This window comes from Anolis sagrei, chromosome 4 (assembly GCF_037176765.1).
Source record: "Anolis sagrei isolate rAnoSag1 chromosome 4, rAnoSag1.mat, whole genome shotgun sequence".
NCBI classification, from domain to species: Eukaryota; Metazoa; Chordata; class Lepidosauria; order Squamata; family Dactyloidae; genus Anolis; species Anolis sagrei.
Window position 1 is genome coordinate 42444395 of NC_090024.1, and position 27217 is coordinate 42471611.

The window sequence follows — 27217 nt, forward strand, 5'->3', positions numbered from 1 at the left end:
AAAATGTAGTTTTGTACAATATTTTATAATTGTGTGCATGTATACATAGAACCACCAGAAAAAAGGATGTCACTATCTCAGCCACTCAAGTAGACAGTTTCGGATTTTGGAATGCTGGGTATCCCAAAGGATGCTCAATCTGTCTCCATTCATTGTAATGCTATTTTCCTTCCAAAGTAGGAAGGACAGTGGGTGGGCTGAAGTTGGTTGAATAAATGGGTCTGTGCTAGTTGGCACTGACAGTTGGATTAGGCCAAATGTCACCATCTGCTACATGGCCTAGATCCCAGGTCTTATCACACATGGGCTTATTTTCCTTCCAATTTACCACACACGCCTTAAAGATCATGCAAAGGTTTTGTTTTTTGTTTTTTCTTCTTCTGTATGTTGAAAGGCACAGGTTGACTGCCCCTTATCTGAAATACTTGGGACTGGAAGTGTTTTGGCACAGGTTGACTGCCCTTATCTGAAATACTTGGGACTGGAAGTGTTTTGAATTTCCGGTATCTGTATTTGCATACATTTACATAATGCCAAATCCTGGAAATGGAACTGATGTCTAAACCTGAAATTCATTGTTTCATATATAGATAGCCTGAAGGCAATTTTAACTCAAACGGATGCAGTTTGACACTACTCTAACTGCTATGGTTCAATGCTAAGGAATCATGAGAATTGTAGTTTATAATTGCCTTTAGCCTCTGTCAAAGTGTATTGATGACTTACCAAACACGCAGAATTCCATAGTATTGAATAAATCATGTTAAATTGGTGTCAACCTGCATTAAATTTACAGTAGATCAGGCATGGGCCAACTTGGGCCTTCCCTCCAGGGTTTTGGACTTCAACTCCCACAATTCCTAACAGCCTACTGGCTCATGCCTGATTTACACAGTAGAATGCATGCAGTTTAGCACCACTTTTAAATGCCAGGTCTCGATGCTATGGAATTCTGGGAGTTGTAGTTTAGTCCTCTGTCAAATAGCACTGATGCCTCACCAGGCTACATACAGACAGCTCTACAGCATTGAGTCATGGCAGTTAAAGTAGTATCAAACAATCCTACAATGTACTATGGACATACTTCTCCTTATGAACTATCTGGGACATTAAGATCTTCCTCACAGATGCCTTTGGTAGGGACGAGAGACAGGGCCTTCTCAGTGGTGGCCTCTCAGCTGCAGAACGCCCTTCCCAGGGATATAAGATCGCCCCCCTCCCTTCTGACTTTTTGAAGAAAGGTTAAAACCTGGCGTTTTGAAAAGGCCTTCGCTATTCCAGCATAATTATACGAAACCATGGAATGACCTGACGATGCAATTGAATAATGATTTTGACAAGGAGACACTCACAATGATGTTTTTTATGGCTTTGTACGGTTTTTTAAATATTTTATGCTAAATGTTTTTAACAGTATTTTATGATTGTTTTACTTGTTTATAATTATTGAGGCATCAAATGCTGCCAGCTGTGAACCGCCCAGAGTCGCCTCCGGGCTGAGAAGGGCGGTATACCAATATGGTAAATAAATACTTCTTCATCACACTAGAGAGAAAAAATCCACTTAAAATCCGGTTTCTGCCTCCTGCAGAATTCTGGGGTTTGTATTTTAGTGATGCTCCTCGTGTTCTTTTTTTTCTGCATTTTCCTGCATTTCATGATGTTCATTTTTTCTGCATTTCAGAAAAAAATGAAATGTAAAGATACAGAATGGAGGACGTGTGGCTCGAGAGCAGTACATGTTAAAAAGATCTCGGGGTCTTCATGAACAAGTTAAACATGAGCCAACAATGTGATGCGGCGGCAAAAAAACCAACGAGATTTTGGCCTGCATCAATAAGAGTATAGTGTCTAGATGCAGGGAAATCATGCTACCCCTCTATTCTGCCTTGGTTAGACCACAGCTGGAATATTGTGTCCAATTCAGGGCACCACAATTGAAGAGAGATATTGACAAGCTGGAATGTGTCTGGAGGAGGGCGACTAAAATGATCAAGGGTCTGGAGAACAAGCCCTATGAGGAGTGGCTTAAAGAGCTGAGCATGTTTAGCCTGAAGAAGAGAAGGCTGAGAGGAGACATGATAGCCATGTATAAATATGTCAGAAGAAGTCATAGGGAAGAGGGAGCAAGTTTGTTTTCTGCTACCCTGGGGTCTAGGGCGCAGAAAAAAGGCTTCAAACTACAAGAAAGGAGATTCCATCTGAACATTAGGAAGAACTTCCTGGCTGTGAGAGCTGTTCAGCAGTGGAACTCTGCCCCGGAGTGTGGTGGAGGCTCCTTCTTTAGAAGCTTTTAAACTGGGGCTGGATAGCTATCTGTCGGGGGTGCTTTGAATGCAATTTTCCTGCTTCTTGGCAGGGGGTTGGCCTGGATGGCCCATGAGGTCTCTTCCAACTCTATGATTCTAACCCCAGAGTTCTACAGGAGGCAGAAACTGGATTTTAAGTGGATTTTTTCGCTAGTGTGATGAGGCCCACCTTGAGCATCGCTTTGACAGGCACACAGCTCCGTATATATTTTTAGGAAGGAGCAGAGAAAAGCAAAGGAGGCAGTAGTGTCAATTAAGTAATAGTAGGTGCAACTCGTAGGGATGAGGGAAGCAGGTGCAACTCGTGGGGACGAGGGAGAGGGCATTTTCTGTGGTGGCCTCTCGACTCTGGAACTCGCTCCCCAAAGATATTAGGCAAGCCCCCTCATTGGCAGTCTTTAGGAGCTTGTTCCAATATGCCTTCCCTGAATGAAAGATTAATAATACCCTGATCTGACCAATTCTCTGCAAAATGTCCTCTGAAGCACTTTATTCTACTTTTTGGGGCAATTGACCCCACCCTACCCTCTAAAACCCGTTCAGACTCATTTCACTGCTGTCACACCCAGTGTTTTAAATTTTTAGTAGAATTGGCCCTGCCCACAGTGCTGGATCATTGTTTTTTTAAATGTTGTGTTTTATTGCTGATATGTTATTTATAATGGTTTTGTATTGTATTGTATTTTTTATTGCTGTGTTTGTTTATAGTGATTTATTGTATTGTCGGGCTTGGCCCCATGTAAGCCGGCCCAAGGCCCCTTGGGGAGATGGTGGCGGGGTATAAATAAAGTTTTATTATTTTACTGACACAAAAGCACAGTATGTCACAGCAAACGAGATCTATATGCTGGATTTCGTATCAAAAATCACAAGTTGAACACTTCCCAAGCGTCTAGGACTGTGTGATGTATTTTTGAATGATGCACACACATCCAAGTAAGGTGGCCTTTTGCAGTTGACAGATTGTGATTTTGTCGATGTTTATTGTTTCCAAATGCCGGCTGAGATCTTTTGGCACGGCACCCAGTGCGCCAATGACCATTGGGACCACTTTTATTGGTTTATGCCAGAGCCTTTGCGATTCGATTTTGAGGTCTTGATAACGGCTGAGTTTTTCCTGTTGTTTTTCCTCAATGCGGCTGTCACACGGTATGTCAACCGCTAGGCCTGTAGCCAGGATTTCGTTTGGGGGGGGGGGCTGAATTTTTTTCAGGGGGCGTTTCGGGGGGGGGTGAGTTTCGGGGGGGCTGAGTCTGAGTGAAAGAGGGTCTAGCCTAGCAAACCTTTTGTATCATTACCCCAATACCCTCATGCATATGGGATATATTGAGTATGGTGATCAGACCATAATATGAATAAACATAACTGTTTAAATAATGCACCAGTAAGGCCTTTTCGCGAACCACTGTGAGAATTTCGGGGGGGGGGGGGAGTTGAAGCCCTTCAAGCCCCCCCCCCTCCCCCTCCCCCTCCCCCGGCTACATGCCTGTCAACCTCAATAATCCAGACTTTTTTCTTTTCCACAATCGTGATGTCTGGTGGATTGTGTTCCAAAACTTTGTCAGTCTGGATTCAAGAATCCCACAGTATTTTTGCATGTTCATTTTCCACGACCTTATGATCCCACCAATTCTTTACTGCTGGCAGGTGGTACTTGTGACATAAGTTCCAGTGAATCATCTGGGCCACAGAGTTGTGCCTTTGTTTGTAGTCCGTCTGTGCAATTTTCTTGCCACAGCTGAGGATAAGGTCCATGGTTTCACCAGCTTCCTTGCACAGTCTGCTTTATTATTATTGTTGTTGTAGTAGAAGAAGAAAAAGTTCATTGTAAGGAAAATAAAAGCGGCGTGAAGTCACAATGGCCAGGTTTCCCATTGGAACCTTCTACCTGGAGCCTTCCGCGGCAGCTCTCCCATGCGCATGCGCGGCTTCCCGGGGAATGGCCGGAGGGCCCACGTGACCAGGCCGGGGAAAGGTGGGGGCCGGCAGTGGAGGGAGCCGGCGCTCTTGCCGCCTCCTCCTCCTCCTCCGCCGCCGCCGCTCTGCGTCTCTCTCGCTCTCTCTCTCTCTCTGAGCTTGCCTCTCTTGTGGGCCCGTCCGGCGGCGCAGAGAGGGGAGGGGGCGGGGAGGCGGATCCATCATGGCGTCTATGCAGGTGAGCAGCCTCCGGCGTCTCTTTCGTCCCCAGGTGGCCCTTTGGCGTTGGGAGGGAACGGCGTGTGTGAGGGGAACTTCGCCTGGCAGGAGAAACCATCCCCATCACCCCCCCTCCTCCCATTCGTGGTCCCGTCCTCCTCGAGTCGGATGAGGCGGACGATCCCACTTTGCCCTGCTTGAGGGGGGGAAGAGACATCGCTTAAAGAACCCCCTTTAGTCTCCTCTCCCCCCCCCTCCATCTTTTCCTTTTTGGTCTCTTCCTCCTTCAAGCGAATGAGGCGGACGGTCCCACTCTCCCCTTCTTTGGGGGTGGCTCTCTCCAGGTGGAGCGGGGAGAACAGGTGCTGCCTTTGGGAAGGGCCTTCTGGGCTGTGACAGATCCCTTCCTCGCCTCTCCTTCGCTGTGGGCGTTTTCTCCACACTGGAGTAGCCAACGTCGGGCTTTTAGGAAAGGAGGAAAAAGTGAGAGTTTGGGTCGAAAGGACGAGGCGGAAGCGGGCTCACTCCCAAGCCAGGAAGTGTGGAAAGTCATCTCGGCGTCCTTCTCCTCCCATTCTTTCAATACATTAGTCATGGTGTTGTATATGTTCTGAGAGTAGGAGTGGCCCAGCACTGCCAGGGACCAACCTTTTGGGCTTGGATTTGTTCTTACCTGCTGCCTACTGGTCTTCTAGTGCTTTTAAGGCCTTTGAGGTGACAATATTTAGTCAACAATGGCTTCTTAAACCATTTAAGGCAGGCATGGGCAAACTTGGACCCTCCAGGTGTTTTGGACTTCAACTCCTACCATTCCTAACAGCTTCAGACCCTTTCCTTTCTCCCCTCAGCCGCTTAAGTTACAAACATCCAACTTATTATATTATATTATTGACAATATTGGTCAACAATGGCTTCTTAAACCATTTAAGGCAGGCATGCGCAAACTTGGGCCTTCCCAAGTATTTTGGACTTCAGTTCCCACCATTCCTAACAGCTTCAGGCCCTTTCCTTTTCCCCTTCAGCCACTTATTATATTGTTGACAGTATTGGTCAACAATGGCTTCTTAAACCATTTAAGGCAGGCATGGGCAAACTTGGACACTCCAGGCGTTTTGGACTTCAATTCCCACCATTCCTAACAGCCTCAAGCCCTTTCCTTTCCCCCCTCAGCCGCTTATTATATTATATTGTTGACAATATTGGTCAACAATGGCTTCTTAACCCATTTAAGGCAGGCATGGGCAAACTTGGGCCCTCCAAATATTTTGGATTTCAACTCCCACTATTCCTAACAGCCTCAGGCCCTTTCCTTTTCCCCCTCAGCCACTTATTATATGTATTATATTGTTGACCATATTGGTCAACAATGGCTTCTTAACCCATTTAAGACAGGCATGGGCAAACTTGGGCCCTCCAAATATTTTGGATTTCAACTCCCACCATTCCTAACAGCCTCAGGCCCTTTCCTTTCCCCCCTCAGCCACTTATTATATTATATTGTTGACAATATTGGTCAACAATGGCTTCTTAAACCATTTAAGGCAGTCATGGGCAAACTTGGGCCCTCCAAGTATTTTGAACTTCAACTCCCACCATTCCTAACAGCCTCAGGCCCTTTCCTTTTCCCCCTCAGCCACTTATTATATTATATTGTTGACACTATTGGTCAACAATGGCTTCTTAAACCATTTAAAGCAGGCTTGGGCAAACTTGGGCCTTCCAGGTGTTTTGGACTTCAACTCCCACCATTCCTAACAGCTTCAGGCCCTTTCCTTTCCCCCCTCAGCTGCTTATTATATTATATTGTTGACAGTATTGGTCAACAATGGCTTCTTAAACCATTTAAGGCAGTCATGGGCAAACTTGGACCCTCCAGGCATTTTGGACTTCAACTCCCACCATTCCTAACAGCCTCAGGCCCTTTCCTTTCCCCCCTCAGCCGCTTATTATATTATATTGTTGACAGTATTGGTTAACAATGGCTTCTTAAACCATTTAAGGCAGGCATGGGCTAACTTGGGCCCTCCAAGTATTTTGGGCTTAAACTCCCACCATTCCTAGCAGCCTCAGGCCCCTTCCTTTTCCCCTCAGCTGCTTAAGTTACAAACATCCAACTTACAAATGACTCATAGTTAAGAACAGGGGTGAGACAAGAGGAAGTGAGAGAAAACTACCCCTTGGAAGGAAAATTCACTCCAGAAAGAGTTATGATGAGGAAAAGGTGCCTCCACTGAAGTTTTACCACCAATCCTTGTTTCCACAAAAGCCAAATTTTTCAAAATCCGATTATCACAAGGACAGAAAGTGAGGTGAAATCTTCTGAACAGGGGCACAGAAAGTGAAATAAACACCACAGGGTGTTTACCCTTCACTAAGCTACCCAAAGCGCGCGCCCCTCTCTATATATGATCGAATCCTAGAGTTGGAAGAGACCTCATGGGCCATCCAGTCCAACCCCCTACCAAGAAGTAGGAAAATCTCATTCAAAGCACCCCTGACAGATGGCCATCAAGCCTCTGCTTAAAAGCCTCCAAAGAAGGAGCCTTCACCACACTCCAGGGCAGAGAGCCCCACTACTAAACATCTCTCACAGTCAGGAAGTTCTTCCTAATGTCAGGTGGAATCTCCTTTCCTTAGTTTGAAGCCATTGTTCCACATCCTGGTCTCCAGGGCAGCAGTAAACAAGATATAGATATATAGAGAGGGAGAAAGAGAGAGCTGGAGATACACTTAAAAATGAACCTTTTCCAACTTACATACAAATTCAACTTAAGAAAAAACATACAGAACCTATCTTGTTCGTAACTTGGGGACTGCCTGTACTGCCCAACATCTAATTGACAGAAGCAAAGGGATATTTTTGTTCTTTTGTCATTCTTATAAACTTTTCAGTAATATCTGGTGGTAGCTGTGGGTTTTGAGATCTTGTATTGATTTTTCAGAAAGTAATATATTTACATTTTCATTTCAAGGCCTTGTTCATAACTTAGGAAGTGCCTGTACATACCCGGTATATAGGAATTCAACTTCAGTACCAGAACAAGCCAATCTGTTCATATCCCCCTCTCCCCAAAGTCGTCTTGATTTGAGCACAGTCTTGAAATCAGAATCTCCTTCCAAATATCACATAGGGAAAGAAAAAGAATGCAACTGTAATACAGTACCCCTTTCCAGCCAGCAAAAGAGACTAAATTCAAATATTTCACAAAGCTTCATTTGGATCAAAAGTTTAATCTGCAATGTGCAGTGAAAGGTCAGGGAACAGCAAACCATTCTAAGTGTCTTTTGCATGTGCTGCTGGATGATCCAACATTGTATTTGTGCCCATGGGTTACAGGGTGCATTTACACTGTAGAATTAGTGCAGTTTGACAGCACTTTAAAATGCCATGGCTCAACGCTGTGGAACTCTTTGAGTTCCTGAGCCTTCTCTGCCAAAGAATGCTGGTGCCTCACCAAAGTACAACTCCCAGGAGTCCTGAATGCTGAGACATGGCAGTTGAAGTGGTGTGAAACTGCAAGAATTCTACAGTAAAAATGCATTTTATGTTTGATTTTTTTTTAAAATAATTTTTTATTAAACTTTTATAAATCCACACAAGGAAAGAGGGGGAACAATAACAAGGAAATAGGAAAGTAGGAAAAAAAGAAAAAGGTAACAACAAAAAACATAACAACATTCAAAGCAAACAAAATATCTACCTAAACTAATCTAAAATGACTTCCACTCCAGCCTCAGGATCTTCTCACACTGCTTCTTCACCTTACTTATCTATTCTTATCCTCCAAAACTTTTTTAAGTTTCTTTTCATAGTCATAGAAAGAAGACTAATCTGTCCTCTTTAGCGGTTTTCCGGTATTTCTTCTCATCAAAAAAGTTAATTCATCCATGTCTCTTATTTCTATGTTTGATTTTGACCTGCTTCCTCTGGTCTTCTAAGCCAGTGCTTCTTAAGCCATTTATCAGCAAATTGTTTGCTTCCAGTGTATCAGGGTCCAGCACTGTATGTGTGCCCTTGAATTATAGAGTTTGCCTTTCTCTTGGTTTGTTTTTGACCTGCTGCCTCTGATCCTCTAAGCCAGCGCCTCATAAGCCATTTAATATGAAAGTGGGCACATCTACACTGCAGAATTAATATAGCAACACCACTTTTAACTGGTATGCCTCAATGCTATGGAATTACGAGAGTTGTAGTTTAGCGAGGCACCAGCCTTATTTGGCAGAGAAGACTAAAGACCTTGTGAAACTACAACACCAAGGACCTCCTAGCATTGAGCCATAGCAGTTAAAATGGGGGCAAACTGATTTAATTCTAGTGTGGATTCATCTAGTATTGATCAGCAATTGTTAACTTCCAGTGTGCCAAGTATTTGTGCCCAACTTTTCTCTTGGTTTTGTTCTTACATGCTTCTTCTGGTTTTCTATACCAGTGTTTCTTAAGCTATTTGATATGTGTGTGAGTGAGTGTGTGATCATCAATTGTTTATGTCAATGTGCTAGGAACCATTATTATATTTGTTCCCATTGATTATCGTTGTTGCTTTCTTTCTTGGAAATTCTCCAGTGACTGGCAGTGCAGATCCAAGGACCACTACTTTGGAAAGCACGATTTTAGACTAGGTGTGAGCAGACTTCATACTTTTGAAATTTGTACTTAAAAAAAAAAGACCACAGGCAAGTTGTTTTCTCAAGAAGCCATTTTTTTTTTCAACATCTGATTATCACAAGGACAGAAAGCGAGGCAAAATCTCAATGGAGTCAAGTTCAAAATAGTGGGTAGTGAGAGAGACCTTGACTGGAGATGCAAAATGACAGCTCCCAGGGGTTTGGTCACTTTCTGTCATTTATTGTGCTACACAACAGAAGACCTGTGTGTACAACTTTATATATTTTTTTTCTGTACATCAGGGATTCTCAAGCAACCTAACTTATCTGATGTTGTTAGACAAACCTTTATGGAAGATCTGCTGATCAGTCGGTTATTTTCAATAGGTAGATCATGTTTTACCACCTGGCTCCCTTCTTCAGCTAAGAATGAGCTTTGAGCTGTCAAAATTTTACTTCTCACCTTGGCCAAATCTCACCTTGATCAAACATCCCTGCCATTTGTTTCCCTAATAATGTTCTATCAGAGAGAACGCTTGCAGTTGTAGATTACTGTATTATGGGAATCATATGTGAAGTTCTGTACTTTTGAAGACATCTTAGCGGAAAAAACATGAGGGTGGTGGTGTTGATAGTGGTGTAAATATATCACAGATGTTAAAAGATAGGGTGCAGCCTAATACAAGTTAAACTGAAAAGCAAATAGGAAAAATGGCCCAACCCAAGCAGCTGGTATCTGCTGTGATTAAATTTTCTGCAAGCTGTTCTCACTTTATATCGGCAGCATACAAGTATTTTTATACTTATTAATGATTTGCTATGTTCTCGAAGATAATTAAAGCACATAAATAAATGTACATACCTAATACTTGTGAACACACATGTCTGAAACTTCTTCGCCTCCAATTTGGTTTTATCTTTTTAATATGCTGGGTGATGGATGTTATTTTACGAACTTGCACTGATGCAATAGGAAAATATTATTTGCATTTGAATATATAAAATATGAGCGTTCTTAGAAGACTATAGAAGGTACATAAGAATCAAGCACATCCTTTTTCTCTCTTTTTCCTACTTCTGCGCTTTGTACTTTCTTCAATCTTTACTTTTACAGTACAGAATAAGGCTGCAATCCTATATACTTGAATTCTGTAGACATGTGGAAGTTTGCTCAGTCCCATTGACTTCAAGTGTTTTCATTGTTGACACATTACCAACATAACTTTTCAAACATTATAACAATAATGTCACAATTATTATAAATTGCTTGTTATGAATGCTGTGCTACCCAAGGGATGTATTAAACTTTCAAAGATTATGCTAGGGATTCCTTATTTCCCTAGGTGATTTGATTAAGGAATGTGCTAAGCAATACTGTTTATTTCCATCTTACATATCTGTATAGCATTGTGGGAAAATCTTGACTATTTTGAAATGAAGATTTCAACTGACATTAATAAAGAACTCATAGAATAAAATATTCAGTATTATATACTGTGCTAGCAGTTTCAAAATAGTAAAATCTAATGATACAGTTTAGGATTGAGACATGTCGACATCAGATTCATTCTTGGGAAAAAAGTAATAGTTATATTTATTTGGACCTGTGCAATCAACATAGTTTTAACTAGAATTATAGAGTTGGAATGGATTACATCTAGTACAAGTCCCTCCCAAGCAATAACGTACAAGCATTCTTCGCACTTTCCAGATTTGGTCAGATTGTAGAAGGCCTTGCATTATCAGGAAAATGTGGACACTGATATCTTCAGTAGTAAAGGAAAAGCAAGGCTCTTTGCTTATATTACTGCCATAGCCTCTTTTGGGTTGAATTCATATTGAGTGTAAGACTTCAGTCTGAGTCGCAGAAGTATTCATCTCCTCCTTCCCAATTTTCCACATTTAGTTTTGCTACAATCTAGATAAAATTTATTTATTTGTTGCGCTTTGATGTACACAACACGGCGAATGTGCAACATATTCTTATATGGCACAAGGATGAAGGGAGGAAAACCTAGTATTTATTGGGTGCTTGCCTTCATGCTATGACATGCCTATATAGGCTATGACACAACTCACTGCCTCCAGTGAGTTGTGTTATCAAAAGGAGTGATTATGAGCATGCCCATTTTTAGTGAAGGTGTCCACCAATAAATACTTAGTGGCCAAACGAGTTACAGAAGAAACAATCTAGAGCGTGCCTGCACAACTTGTGGCCCTCCAGATGTTTGGGAGTCCAACTCCCAGACGCCTGATCTAGATCCAAAGAGTGGCTAAAGGGAAGCAGAATGGGAAAATTTTAACTCTCTGAAACTCTTTCTTTTAAACTTTATAATATTAAAGAGAGCTTGAATTAACAATAGGGTAAAGTGAGAGAAGTGTTTTTTTTAAAAAAAATCACTTCCTTGTGTGCTGGACCTCATATATACGCACATGCTAATCTGCTTGTGTCTATATTAAGATATTCACATGTGCACATTCTGAGGTCCAGAGCATAACGGAATGATTTTTTTTAAAAAGAAACTTCTACTGGATGTCCCCCATTTGCCCTCCATCTTGATCCTCTTCAAAAGATGATGTGAGGACGGTGGGGGGAGCATTTCCTGGGACTGACAGATCTGTGTGTGGACCTGCTGTCAGGTCCTTGGATGTTTTAAATCCATTTTTAAAACACAAATTTTGGTGCTGTCTGGAAGTGCCCTGGGTTAGAGCATCTTCCAGATGAACACTGTCCCTAAGCACACTCTCAAAGTGATATTGGAGTAATTGGAGAACAAGGACATGAATAACTTAGAATGGCCCAGTCAGATTTCAGCTTGTTGCAAGATTGTCCACCTGAAAAGAGTGGGAGCAAAAATTGCGAAATCCAAGTGTGCAAAGTTGGTAGACTTACCAAAGAAGTAATATAAATGTTTATATCAGAAATTTTGTTTTAAATTTTTTTTGTATTAATATTTCTGTAATATTTTTCTTCCCGAAATGATTTTATTAAAGATTGTATTAAATGAGAAAGGCAAGTGTTGTAAGGGGAAGGAGGAGAAATGTTTGTTGCTTTGGCAGTTGACTATCCAATGGTTAAGACCATTGATAGAAAAATACAGCATTGTTTGCTGATGTGTCTTAAAGTTCAACATGCCTCTCTATAAATAAGGGCTCACATCTGAAATCAACAGAATGTATGTGTTCTATTCTAAATATTGACAGGTAGCAATCCTAAAGATTTTTATATAGAAATAATTCTTACTTATTGATGAGGTTAGTTCCTGAGTAAATATGCATATAATTCTGTTTTAATCCTTGTTGCTGGCATTTTTGTTTTTGTTTATACTCCACTATGCAGAATTCTTCATTCTCAGTCTGACCATGTGTGTTGGTGGCTCACATTTCATTGTTTTCCTCTTATGATCATCTAGAATGAGAGAGATCAAGGATAGTGTCTGTTTTCTAAAAAGTTTCCAGCTGCTTTAGGCTTCCTGCACTTTTAAGTAGAGCTGAAAAACTTGTGTTTATTAAAACGTTTTGCAGAATAAACACACACAAGCACTCTGCCTTTCACTACAGACCTCACTGAATTTAACATTATAGTTTGCCTAGTAATCTGTCATTCAGTTGCGTACTCCATACTTTTTCTCTCTCCTGAATTATAGGGCACATTAATTCATATATTAGTTAAACTCAAGCATTAACAAACACTCTATCTTTATTTTGTTCAACTTTTTTGCCTTGTGAAAGAATCTCTTTCATCCAATAGTAAATTATTTTTACCTGGCCCTACTATTCAGCTATTTTATGGGATGTAAATAGGAGAACTCCACCGGCATAACATATCCATCTTATGAAACTGAGTTCTATAAATTGCTTCTTGATGACTTCGCCACTTTAATTGCTTATTCCTTTTCCTGTTTATTTGGAAGTTCCAAAGCATTCACTTCTTAAATATGTCTGAAGATATTCACTCTATATAAGTGCATGTTTGTTTGGGCATGAATAGTATTGGGGGCAAATGGAAAAATTGAGAATGTGTTTTCTAAAATTCTTTGTACTGAGGAGAAGGAAATTGTGTTTATTACTATACAATAAGTTATTTCTAGAAATTGTACTGTTACATAAGATGAAGTGTTTATTGAAGCTTGTTATTTTTTAATCATTTTACATGTTTTGCAGTAAAAACATGTTTGAGAATATTGTCTTGTAGCATTTGTATGTACTAATAAGTAGCAGTCTAATGAAATATTTTAATACTATCTCCCTTTTCAATTAGAAGAGGCTACAGAAAGAGTTATTGGCATTGCAGAATGACCCACCACCAGGAATGACCTTGAATGAAAAAAGTGTCCAAAATTCAATTACACAGTGAGTGTTGTCTACATTTTCATAATTTCTAGTTTAGCTGAAATTGAGTAAGCCTGATTGACTTTTCCCTGTTGGTAACACTGTTTTTAAAATGTAAAACATATGATTTCTGTTTTGTACGAACAGTTTTTTTTTAAGTACAGCACAGTATACTTGTATATAATTGGCATGGGATTTACACATTCTGCACTTGGCCCTGTTTTGTTATTCCCCAAGGCCTTGGATGGCTGCAAATTTATAGAAAAATCTGAACCAATAAATTAAGAATGTCCTTTTATCTAGCTTTGAGCTTTGGGGCCTTCTAGCCTCAAACAGAGTCACAAAACTCCTAATTGGAATGCATACTATTTTTTTAAAAGTTATTTCTTTTACCCTTGAGATACTTAAATAATGTAACTATTGCACTATATTGCTGACATGCTGCCTGTTTGTTTCTGTTCATTTTTATTACCTAATTTGAAGGTCACAGGAGACATACTTCCTGGTTTTGATTCACTGAATTAACATCCTAGTTGCAATGCATGGGTGGATGGTTACTGCTGTCAGCTTCAAGTAGTTTACATACAAGGAATGCTCACTTGGAGGCATGATTAAAAGGGGCATCTGCCACTTTTTATAGACAAGAATAGAGAATAGTTCTGATAGTTTCATTAGTTGTGAGGTTTTTTTTTAGCCTTTTCTCCAGATAAAGTTTTGGGAACTGTTGTCGCAAAATATTGCATTACAATAAGCTTCAGCTTCCTTCAAGAAAATTGTATCTTCATTGTTCTTGATAATTTATTAAAGTGTTCACTATTTTTGTCAAAGCACAGCAGAAATGTAATTTAGTCCTCTGTACCCATTTGAAGGCTTTTGTCACCCAGGAAGCTTAACTTGGATGAGGATCATGATCATTTATTTATACAGGGTTAGTCAAAATGCATAGGCCAATAAGCCATTCAATTGAATGGCTTATTGGCCTATGCATTTTGACTAACCCTGTATTGTGCCATCACTGTACATGGTGTTTTACAGGCAAAAGAACAACAACAAAAACAGTTCCCTGCCCACAGGCTTGCAATGTAATTAAGATATAACACAAAAAGAAAGGAGGTGGCATCGTGGGAAAGGGTTATGTCCAGCAGATACTGCCTCTTCTCTCCTTCCAAGCCCAGATACTGCCTCTTCTCTCCTTCCAAGCCCACAGCAGTAGCAGTTTGGATGGATGGAGACCCTTTCATCTGCTTCTGGGCCTTGGCATCATGGAGTTCTGCCTGCTTCCTTTTGTCTCCCTCCAAAGACAGGGCCTTTAACTCCTTACCCTTGGCCAAGTCTCACCAAAATTGGAATCAGAGTTATATAAAGACCCCCATGTTTCTTCTGTTAATATATTTTGCCTTAGTTTCTTTCCTGTCTTATCTGCTAGCTGTAATGCACTGAGTGAGCATGCTGTAGCAAGTTAGCTATCCCTGCTTAGGGGATAATTCAACGCTAGTCACTGCTGTTGTTTTTAAAAGAATGCTATATTCTTCAATTTAAATTGTCGAGTAATGCTTCCAGTCATGTAATAACTAGTAAATCCAGTCCTGTCTCCATATGTTAGTTCTGTGCTGTTGCTTTAGCTGGAGAGTAAACAGAAACAAATGGGAATTGGGATCCCTATTTACCATTTTGTTAAGTCCTTACAAATATACTGTAAAATCTCCTTTAAAAATTCCCAAAAAGATATCCCCCATTGCCCCTGCCCTGTAACTTCTCCAGGAGGAGCAGCAGGGCATCATTCCTTCCTGCCAAATGTCAAAGATGCACTTCCACATCACACAGCCTGCTGTTACACTTTCTTTACTAATAAAAAAAAAAACACAACAGCAACTGCTTCCAAAGCTTTTGCATGTCTTGTTCTCACAACATACTGGAAGAGGCCAGTAGCCCACCATCTACAAGCAAGCAAGCCTCTCTGCACACTGCGTGATCCTGAATATAGCAGAAGGTAGCCACAACTGGCAGCCATGTGGTCTGGCTTGTTAAAAAACAAACAAACATGGTGGCAAAGCCCTTGCCATTACGTGCGTCCAAAGAAGCTGAAGGCAAACGGCCAAAACGAATCTGTGCACAAATCCAATATTTAGTTTCTAAATGGCTTCATACTAGTCATATAATAACATATTGGTTGCAATACATTGTCATAATGTAGTTGATAAAAATTTACTGACACAGACTTTGGTAATGATAACTGGAAAAGTGAAGCTGAAAAATCTTTCACATAATCTTGAGATAGGAGTTCTGTGATGCTGGCATCAGCAGATCGTAATGTGATCTATAGAATGCACCGTTTATAGATGTGGTGAAGCGATGGCTGAATTTGAAGTATCTACAAACTAGTCAGAGCAAATATCCCACTATTATGGTTCACATATTATTGTACTGTCTTCATTAAATGGTAGTGAGAAATGACTAAATGAAGGGAATGACAAATCCTGCAAAGCGCAAGCTAGATGTTCTAAAAATAATCTCTGTTCATTAGATGGATTATTTTGATATGAGAGTATGTCTGGATTTTTTTAAAAAATTACGTATTCTATGAGAATAGGTTCTGTCAGTGGCAATTTTCCAAAATAATCAGGAGGTGGAACTTCACCCATTAATAAAATTAATTAGTTATTGGTGGATATGAATTGCCAGGGGAATCTCATTTTTTTAATTCCACTGAAATATCTTGACTGGTGTTAGAAACTGCAGAATATTGATCTGAATTTGCATGTATTTAAGTGTATATCTAAGATATCAAGTACTCTTTATCTGGAAAGTTACGGTCTAAAGTTTAGACATAGTAAATGACTTGTGTTTACAATCCTAAAATTTCATTTAATGCTAAAATTCTCTTTTAAATTGAAGGTTTTTAGATATGCATTTTCATTACCATTTGTAATCTAAATCTAAAACTCCATTACACATGTCCTGCTCATTATGTTTTATGACTGTTTCTGTTAACGGGAGATAGTAATTCCTCTCTTATGTTTTATTCTTGAAGGTGGATTGTAGACATGGAAGGTGCTCCTGGAACATTATATGAAGGGGAGAAATTTCAGCTGCTGTTTAAATTCAGTAGTCGCTATCCATTTGACTCTCCTCAGGTAATATATGCAATCGTGCTTTTAGTTCAAATCAAAAAGGAGTTTAATATATATTGAAGCTACATATAGAATTACAAGGCCTTATCATTCTAGTGTAGATATCTTTTAGTAGACAAGTGCCACAGGGTGACGCTCATAGTGGCAAAATTCCTCGCAGTGGCAGCAAGGCTGAGAAGGCAACTAACCTCTGATAGGGGTATTACTTGAAACCATGTAGATATATGTTGTACAATGGATTTCTCCTGAGATGGGGGAATTTATAATGACTTTTGGTTTTTACTGATGGGTCTATGGACCGTAATAAAATTGTTGTTTTGTTGTCTTGTCATTCTACTTCCCCCATGATTCCACAGTATAGATACAGCCTGTTTGTGCTTTTGTAAACCATGTGTCTAGAGACTTAACACCGAAGACTTGAACAAGAAGTTTCCATTAAAGTGTCTGTATTATAGATCATCTGTTTTCTTGTTTGTTTTACCAGATAAAATTAGCTTGAAAGTTTTATTTTGCCTTTTAATACTTTGGTGACACAAAAGGGTATTCTTTATGATGAAAAAATGGAGCTGTGACTTGTAAGTTCTCCAGCGATAACTGAACTGTAAGTGTTACAACAACACTTGCAGTTCTAATTAAACAGCAGTTTTCCATTTCATTTGAGTTGCCTGCCTTACTTGTTCTTAACTCATGACAACATCTAACCCTTGGCCAAGACTGATTCTATCAGTTGGTCTGTTTCTTTTGTCTACTTGCCCCATTTTAAATTTACAGGAGCCCCATGTGGCCCAGCATCTATCAGATAGGTTTGTGGCTGCATATCTGCAGATCTCCAATCATAGTGTGAACCTTGAACAGTATGGGCAGCATTTGCAGTCCAGATGCCTGAGCACTGATACCTTGGTTGGGCAAGACAACAAAGGAAATTAACTAGTATATGAACATAATATTTTTAAACCTATTTTGAATTATTTTTCTAATAGGGTAAGAGAGAAGGCTTTCCTTAATTTGCTCTTAAGGATTTATTTTATATACCATAAATTATTTAGGACTGTGCCTCTTAAGCTACCATATCTAATAGGGAGGACAGGCAATTTTCCCCACCCTAATGTGTCAGAGCCTGGCACCATATTTGCACCCATGTAGAGCATAGGGAAGGCTTAATACCTCCATGGTTTTGCTGTCTGTGCCTCTGTTCAGGAGATTTCAGCTCACCTTCTGTCCCTGTGATATTTGGATTTTGAAAAATGTGGCTTGTTGTGGAAACAAAGGTTGGTGAAAAAGATTCAGCAGAGACATCTTTCCCCCATGATAACTCCTTAATTTCCCTTCTGATGGGTAGATTTCTCTCACTTCCTGTTGTCTCACTCCCATTCTTAACTATGAGTAGTTTGTAAATTGGATATGTGTAACTTGGGAATTGCCTGTGTTTGTTTCTGTCTTTACATCTTGCATTTCTCTCACTGCAACACCCAAAGCATTTGCAATCTAGATGAAAATAAAAATACAGCTAAATCACACATGATACAGGGTGCAGCATAACTTCTTTTTTTCAAAACTTAATAAAACCCATTGTATGAATCAGAATTTTATTTTTTATATAATGTAAGCTCATACCTAAAATTTTGTTTTACGTAGTTTTGAAGATCAAATTAGGTAGGTGACGTCCCCCATTCTCCATAAACTGAGTAAACAGATTTCTGGCATTTGTCATGACTCTTGCCAGCATAGCAGGCGTTATGTTGGCAATTTCTTCCTGGATGTTGGTCTTCAAATCTTGTATGGGTTTGTTTTTTTTGTTTTTTTGAAATCCCGTGTTTATGTGAACCGTTCATTATTTCGTATTCAGAGCACCCCCAACAGATGGACATCTAGCCTCTGTTTAAAAGCCTCCAAAGAAGGAGTCTCCACCACACTTCGGGGAAGAGAGTTCCATTTATTACAGTGGGTCTCATCTCATTACTATATGTTTGCATAGCCAGCTGTGCATTTCTTTTCATTTTAAATACTGAAGATTTCCCAACATGTATTATTCTTTTTTAACATGTTTTATCAATAATATGTTAACTACATTTTTATTTTATTTTTTAGGTTATATTTACAGGTGAAAATATTCCTGTTCATCCTCATGTTTATAGCAATGGTCATATCTGTTTATCAATTCTAACAGAAGACTGGTCTCCAGCTCTTTCAGTGCAATCAGTTTGTCTTAGCATTATTAGCATGCTTTCCAGCTGCAAAGAAAAGGTATGGCTTCAGAAATAGAATTTAAATAAAGTAAGTGGAAGAAAGATCTCCCATTTTAAAGCAGAGGTTTTATTGTTACTTATCAATCTTTTATTTATAAAGAATCAGAAATATTTTTAACTCTAAAATAACACAGTCCTGTGCTAGAGATTAAGGTAAAATATATTAAAGCTTGTAGATAGATGTATTGGTTTTATTGCATACATTATTGATTTCAAGGAAACAGAATAACACAAAAGACCTCCAATTTGCTTACACATTAGGACTGAGTAGAATATTCGAATTTGTGTTAATGAATGAACCATGTAGTTAAATGTGTTGAGCATAGAGCAGAAAACACTTCAGGATGGAGATATTCTCATAATTCAAATTCTAAAATAACGGAACATCTGTATGGACACATGCTGGAAAGGAGTTGTGTTGCCTTATTTCAGAAATAAGAAACACTAACAAGATTTGTTTTTGCTGAATTATTAACTGCAAAGTATTACTTAATTATAACACACTTCAAATTTACATATGTTACATTTAGTCATTTTTACTGCAAACATAGTCTGATTCAGCACCTTAACTTTGCAATAGCAATAACAATAATAACAGATCCTGACATTTCTAAAGTCTAATTAATGTTGTGACTTGAGATTTTCTACCAATGCTTCTCAACCTTTTCTTTACCACAGACCCCCTTTTAAATGCCTCTTGTGGTCGTGGACCCCCATGACTTGAATCAAGATTTAAGGCACTAGACTGCATTATTTCAATTTTCTCATGAATGCCCCTCAGAAGAGGATATGAGTTAGTCTGTTAATGTTACTGTAGTGTATTTCCAAACTGGGTGTATTTCTGCAGCTCATTGTCAAAACACAAGATGGAGGAGCATTTGCAATGAAGGAATAGGGCCTTTTAGCCATCAGGAAATAAAAAAAATCCCCTGGCGCAGTCAGCCTGAATTGGGTTGGAAGATAGGTCTGGGTGTTTACAAAGGATAGATACCTATTTTCTGAGATTAATTTTAGTCAAAGAATAATTGTAAATAGGGCAATATCTAATCCAAACATTAGAAGCTAGGAGAGAAGTCTCAGAAAAATGACAAAATTCATGAATGACAAGTTAGTATGGTTCTGATATTAATTTATTTTAATGCCTTTCTTCTTTTACCTATATAGCAATTGTATAATCTATTGATTATCCCATATTTGACTCTTCTTTTTTTGCAGAGACGACCACCAGATAATTCATTTTATGTAAGAACGTGTAACAAGAATCCAAAGAAGACAAAATGGTGGTATCATGGTGAGTATTGACCTTGAAAAAATGTTTTGCGGAATGAATAAGACAAATTGCTTAAACTTCTATATGAATATTAAACTATTGTGATCCCTACCAGTAATAGCTAAGAAAATATATCCAAATACATTTGAACTTACAGTACGTAACTGGTTTGTTTTTGCTTCTGAACACTTTGTGTACACAATTGGTATAGTTGAGAAACAGAACACTTGCACTGCATGTAAAAAGTCCAAGATTCAACTCTTTATATGTTGAATTGGAAAATGAATAATGGTAATAGAGATGCAGAGGCAAGATGAACCAATTATCAACTCAGTTGCAAGACAGACCTTAGTGTAGAAAATGAGTAATAAGAGTAATAATAACAATAAGCAGAATACAGTACTGTATATACTCAAGTATAAGCTGACCGGAATATAAGCTGAGGCACTAATTTTGCCACAAAAAACTGCGAAAACGTATTGACTCGAGTATAATAAGCCGAAGGTGGGAAATGCAGCAGCTACTGGTAAATTTCAAAATAAAAATAGGTACCAATGAAATTACATTAATGGAGGCATCAATAGGTTAAATATTTTGGAATATTTATATAAAACTGTCATTTAAGATAAGACTGTCCAACTCTGATTAAATCATTATTCTAAGCTTTTTCAGTGTGAATGTACTTACATAGTCTTTCAATAATAATAAAGAGTAAAATAATAAATATAATAACAGTAATAATAGAGTAAAATAATAAATATAATAATAATAGAGTAAAATAATAAATGTAATAGTAACAATGATAAATGAGTGAAATAATAAATGTAATAATAACAATAATAAATGAGTGAAAAAATAAATGTAATAATAACAATGATACACAGAGAAAAACAAATGTAATAATAATAAATAGAGTAAAATAATAATAACAGAGTAAAATAATAAGTAAGCTTGACTCAAGTGTAAGCTGAGGGAGGCTTTTTCAGCCTAAAAAGGGCTGAAAAACTCAGCTTATACATGAGTATATATGGTTACTACTGGAATAAACTAGAAATGTAATCACTAACTTAGTGTGGGCGAAAAAGAGCTTTGGGGAACAATATAGACATGGAGGAAGTAAAGTATTTCCTACACCACAAAGAATTGTTTTTCTTGTGAAAATACTAAAGCTACAGAAAACAATGCCCCTACAGCGTGTATGGAAGAGAAGCATTTGTAGGATTTCTATGTAGTATAACTCTCTTCAGTAACTTCTCCACCTGTCTTGATTTTTGGGCCACTTTCTATTGTATAATACACCATTTTGGAAGCCCTCCCTCATGACCCTGTAGAAAAAGTGTTTTGACTTTTCATAGAATCATAGAATTTGAAGAGAGCCCCAAGGGCCATCCAGTCCAATTCCATTCTGCAATGCAGGAACACACAGTGAAAGCACTTCTGACTGATGGCCATCCAGCTCCTTAAAAACCTCTAGAGAAGGAAACTGCCCTTCTGAGGCAGCATATTCCATTGTCAAACAGCTCTGATAATCAGAAAGTTCTTCCTAATGTTTAAATAGAATCTCTTTTCCTGTAATTTGAATCCATTGCTCCATGTCCTTAGAGCAGAAATAAACAGGCTTGGGTAACAATGGAAAAAAATGGTTTCTAAACGCGTTTCGTTTTTTAAAAGAATTCCGAAATGTTCCTTTTAAAAATTTCAAAATTTACGAAATTTCGTATAATTACGAATCGATTCGTTAATGGCGGACGCAATTGCGCAATATGCTAAAAATACCTCCAAATGGGACAGGGGGAACTTCTGAAGGTTCCCTCTCCCTCTGTTGTTGACTGTTGGTGTGATAAAACAAACAACAACTATAAAACTTGCACCAGACATGCGAAAATAATTACGAAATAATTTCGAAATAATAACGAAACAATTACGAAATAAATTGAAAAAATTGTTTCAAATCTAATTTACTCCTCACACTATTCCTGCATGACTCAATATTGGATCGTAAGCTAATTTAAATACGAATTAATAACGAATTACGAAATTAACGAACGAAACCGCCCAAGCCTAATAAACATGTGTGTGGGTGGATGATGAATATCTACTAACTCCCTGCCCACTAATAATTATATTATTGGGTGGTTTCTATTGAACATTATTGTGTAATATACATTATAATATTTTATGGATTCCATTGCAACAAGCCCTCTTTCCAATAGCTCTGTATTCTTGTGTTATGCCAAATATCCTTTTATTCTTTTGAGTAGAAGGAAACACAACAATGTTCCCGGCATTTGGCTATTGGCTTCTCCAAAATTTATCCTTCATAACATCTTTGTTCCTTATTGAATAGGTAGGTCAAATATGCATTAACACATGTATTGTTAGACAGTATTCCTTCATTAAATATCTTTATTGCTTTTGGTCAGAAAAACAGATATAATCAACAATCTAATATACTATTTTTGTTTTGTTTTAAAGATGACACTTGTTGATGCCACCGTTTTGTGATTCTCCTAACAGAAGATAGTCCTACTGAGAAAATGAGCACTTTGATCATTCAGTCTTTGAACTTTAACCTCCTGACTGGAAGTGAGAAATAGGCAATGAAGACTACTTCCTTTGACTGCATTTTTACTCGTGTGCATTCTGGGCGCATGTTGATCGCTGGTTCAGTCCATGCTACTGAAATGCTTTCTTTTTTAGTCATACAGTATTAATGCAGGTGTTGGAAAAATGTCAGAATACAATTTTTTAAACTTTTGGAAGAATTTCAGGTCTTCATGTATTGTGCAATAATATGAATTTCTTGACGGTTTTGGTGTAACCATTGCCGGAAATAGATTGTATCAGGAAACTTATACCCCTGCCACAAGAAAAGTTAGATGCATGATAGGGCCTATGAAAAGTTTTAAATATATTGGGATTATATTTACTTTGAAAGCCACCTAATCGTTTAGAAATGATTCTGTGCACTGTGATCATAAAACTGGCAGCGTGAGTTAAAACATGCTTAGCTAAAGAACTAATAAGATCATTGCATATTTATCGAAGTGTCAGTGTCTTGACAAGGAAAAAAATTCACGTTATATCAGCAGAGAGGTACAATACTACGTTATCCCTATGGTGAAATAAATACCTTTTTATTGTGTATATTATATTTCTGAAGCAAAGGGTATGAGTAAAATAGAGTAGAAATGATATAATCAAGGCAAACTTTGTTTTGTGAATGGAACGGATGGCAGTGATACAACTGAATTTGCTGCAGTCCATAATTGGGCTTGTTAATATGTACACTAGAGCTGTTTTCCAAGTAGATTGCACACTGTTACTTCATACTAGCCTTCAGCATGAGCCCTGTTGCCTACACAATATTTCATTTATTTATATGTTCATTTTTTTGTTGGAGTTCATTGTTCTTTTGTTGTGTTGTATGTCATATTTGAATGTTACAAAACAATATTTTCACTGAAAAGCTGTCAGAAGATATTTTCTTGTAAATTATTTCTTTACCTTGTAAACATTTATCTTGTCTTTTAATCCTGTACTATAAAGGAAGAAATACATTTTGGACAGAGATGAACTGTTTTGACAAAAAAAAGTGTGGATCTTTTTATTTATGCTTAAGACAAAAATATATTTTTCTTACCTTCCTTATCCCATACAGCCATAGATTTTTTCCAGTTTTTTCTCCAATGATCTGACTACAACTAGATCTACCTTTTTATATAGAAAAAAGAAACAATTGTTAAATAGTAGTGAATTGTTCTTCACCTATGTAATTTTATGGTATTTCATCTAGGCTGTCTTTTTAGGAAGCACTGATGTGTCTTTTATAAACTTACTACCTTTACACATATGCAAACTTTCTATCAATGCTCTTTTTAATGTTGCCTTATTGTTGCACTAAAAAAAAAATCAAACCTAGTAGTAAATAAATGAATGTCTGACGTGATTAAAACTCTTACTTGATTTTAAAAGTAAGAACCAGATCAGTTAAACAGACCTATCAGGATTGGCTGAGGATATTTTTGTTTGTATTGCTGTACTGTAATTTAAGAAATTTTATAGATATACAAATCCTACTGCATCTTCTATACTGCTTACAAAACATCAAATGGTAAAACCCAAGCGTGAGTGCAAATCATATGAAAGGAAAGAGTGTTCTGTAGAGGTAGTGAATTATAAATTATGAATTTGGTAGGGCTGTTTTTAAAACAAATCGCATATTTTCTATATTGAGAAAATGTTTATTGGCTCTTTAATCAAAAATGAATAGATATTATGGATATAAACTTGTTTACAGATGTTTGTCTTCAATTACATAACAAAAGGTATGTTCAAGCCAAAAAATAGTTCTGAAGGAATATATATTCCTTCTTATGATTCTATTTTAGCCTAAATTATCACTTGTTAATTAAATCATAACTATCCATTAAGAGGCGTATGCAAACTGGCAGTATGCTCGATCACTAAACCACTTAATGTTAAATTGCTATCTTCATACCTGCATAATTCACTTGAACTCTGTGTTAGAAAAGTATGTATTTTCTTCATACAACAGATTTATGTAATCATGTCATTCTCTAATACACAGTGAAGGAACACCTTTATCGGTCTGAAAGTTTAGATTAACTCATGGATCATAAATGCCATTGCCCCAATACTACGGATTATGGTATATATATATTCCACTGGTATTAAAAATGCTTTACTATTGCACATATTTTATTTGCCTATATAAAATATCACAGGTTGAATTAAATAGAAATTACTAAGCAAAAAATAAGTATCTGGGTTTCTTTATGCAACTGCTATGTTTCAAAAATATTGTGATAATAGTAAGTCAGATCCAGAGCTGAAAAGAGTGGATGTCTGTAAACTGTATCTGAAGGGAGGAAGCAATGTTTGCAGTGTCTCTTGCAGGACTCTATACCTTCTTCTGTGTTCTGGAGGATTTGGAAGTCCCCCCCCCCCCAAAAAAAACCCCCTGCGAGTAGCTTTAGGTATGTGCAAAATGAATAAACTGAGAATAACTACCCTCCTTCCCTTCAGAGGACAGCCTATGCTATGTCTCAATCAAATGAGCAATTGTATTGTGTTGAGGCTACTCTGGATCCATTCCATTGTTATCTTAACATTTTGTTGCTCTTAATTTAAAGCAAAAACAGACAATCCCAATGAGAATGTCTTAGTGTTTTTATAATACATATTGACATCATAGCTGTTTCTTCATGGTCAGTGAAACTACAGTAGTCTCACTTATCTAACATAAATGGGCCAGCAGAAAGTTGGATAAGCGAAAATGTTGGATAATAAGGAGGGATTAAGGAAAAGCCTATTAAACGTGAAATTACATTATGATTTTACAAATTAAGCACCAAACCATCATGTTTTACAACGAATTGACAGAAAAAGCAGTTCAATACATGGTAACGTTATGTAGTAATTACTGTATTTAAAAATTTAGCACCAAAACATTGCAATGTATTGAAACAGCTGTGGATCTGGGTGGGGGGCAGACTGCATTGGATTATACAGAAAGTTGGATGAGTGAGACTCTACTGTACTTGTGTGGGTATTTTTTATGAATTGCCACGCAGAATAAAATCTTAAATCCTGACAAAACCTGCAATTTATTGTATTAGAAAACATGTCTAGTTACCGTTTTAGGCATATTTATTTATTTATTTACTGCGCTTATATACCGCAATTCTCAGCCCTTTAAGGGCGACTCATTGCGATGTACAACATGAAAAAAACAAGTGCAAATTACAAAACATAGTGCAAAATAATCCACATCATTATCAGAAAAACATCTTATCAAAACATCAACATTACTACAAACATTCCTACTACATTCCGAATCGTCTCATCGTTAACCCACAATCCAATATCATTTCCGTTGTTCCATTCCTATGGTCAAATTACCAGTCATTGCACTTCTTGGTCAAATGCCTTCTTAAATAGCCAGGTCTTTAACTTCCTGCGGAATATCAACAAGGAGGGGGCTAGCCTGATGTCCACGGGAAGGGTGTTCCACAGCCGAGGAGCCACCACCGAGAAGGCCCTATCTCTCGTCCCCGTTCACATATATATATAAGTTCACATATATTTGTCTTTAAGTATTTTTCCTACCTAAACTAAATCCAAATGCTTTAGTTTACTTTTACAGTGAATGTGCTCCTGTAAGCTGACCGTTTTGGCTTGCATATTTATTTTCAAGTTCTGTGTTCATTATTTTTCAGATTCTTGGATCTATAACTATACAGTGGAGTCTTGGTACCCACTGGGTTTGGTTGTAAGATGTACACACACATCTGTGGATATCCCAGTTCATGCATGTTTGAGTCCCATATGTTCAAAGATGTAGTAAAATGGTGTCCCGTATGTCAAATGTCAAAATCAAGACTTGCAAAAAATCAAGTACAGGCAGTCCCCTAGTTATGAACAAGATAGGTTCTGTAGATTTGTTCTTAAGCTGAATTTGCATGTAAGTCAGAATAGGCACATTTTAAGTGTAATACCAGACAAACCTCTCTCTCTCTCTCTCTCTCTCTATATATATATATATACACACACACACACAAACACATGCTTTGGATGCCATAGGGAATGGGGTGGTGTTTGTTTTGCTGTCTGTGCCATTATGTCCGTTTGTGTCCCTGTGATAACTGGATTTTCAAAAATTTGCCTTGTTGTGGAAACAAGGATTGCCGAGAAAGCTTCACACATACATATAATATGCTTTGGATACCATAGGGAATGGGGTGGTGTTTGTTTTGCTATCTCTGCCCTTACCTCACTTTGTGTCCCTGTGATAATTGGATTTTCAAAAATTTCCCTTGCTGTGCAAACAAGGATTGCCGAGAAAGCTTCATTGGAGACACCTTTTCCCCATGACAACTCTTTTGGGAGCGAATTTCCCTTCTGAGGAGTAGATTTTTCTCACTTCGTGTTGTCTTATCCCATTCTTAAATGTAAGTCACTTGTAAGTCAAGTGTTTGTAACTCAGAGACTGCCTGTACTGTAGTGTTGATATTTTTGCAATTAGGCATTTTTCAAGTAATTGTTGCTGCTGCTGCTGCTGAAAGAAGAAAAAAACTTCATTGTGGCCTATGAAACTCCATGTCAAATAATTTAGTAAGGTCTGTTCTTAAGGGTAAGAAGGAAAGGCACAATAGAGGAGATTTA

General features: G+C 38.0%; 1 protein-coding gene across 2 annotated transcripts; it reads left to right on the top strand.

The window, feature by feature from the left end:
* The first annotated feature begins 4250 nt into the window (after positions 1-4250).
* On the top strand, positions 4251-25012 carry UBE2W (ubiquitin conjugating enzyme E2 W). Of its 2 annotated transcripts, none has more exons than XM_060775490.2 (6): positions 4251-4464; positions 13315-13403; positions 16414-16516; positions 18602-18757; positions 19975-20050; positions 22505-25012. In XM_060775490.2, exons 1-6 carry the CDS (start codon positions 4450-4452, stop codon positions 22516-22518), a joined length of 453 nt encoding a protein of 150 aa, XP_060631473.1. In that variant the 5' UTR covers positions 4251-4449; the 3' UTR covers positions 22519-25012. The 2 variants fall into 2 exon arrangements, with proteins under 2 accessions (XP_060631473.1, XP_060631472.1); XM_060775489.2 differs by having other exon boundaries at positions 4252-4464; positions 13312-13403.
* Positions 25013-27217: the final 2205 nt, after the last annotated feature.

Coding starts and splice junctions, on each gene's coding strand:
- UBE2W (XM_060775489.2), top strand. Junction 13,404..16,413: donor GTCCAAAATTCAATTACACA/GTGAGTGTTGTC, acceptor TTATTCTTGAAG/GTGGATTGTAGACATGGAAG. Junction 18,758..19,974: donor TTTCCAGCTGCAAAGAAAAG/GTATGGCTTCAG, acceptor CTTTTTTTGCAG/AGACGACCACCAGATAATTC.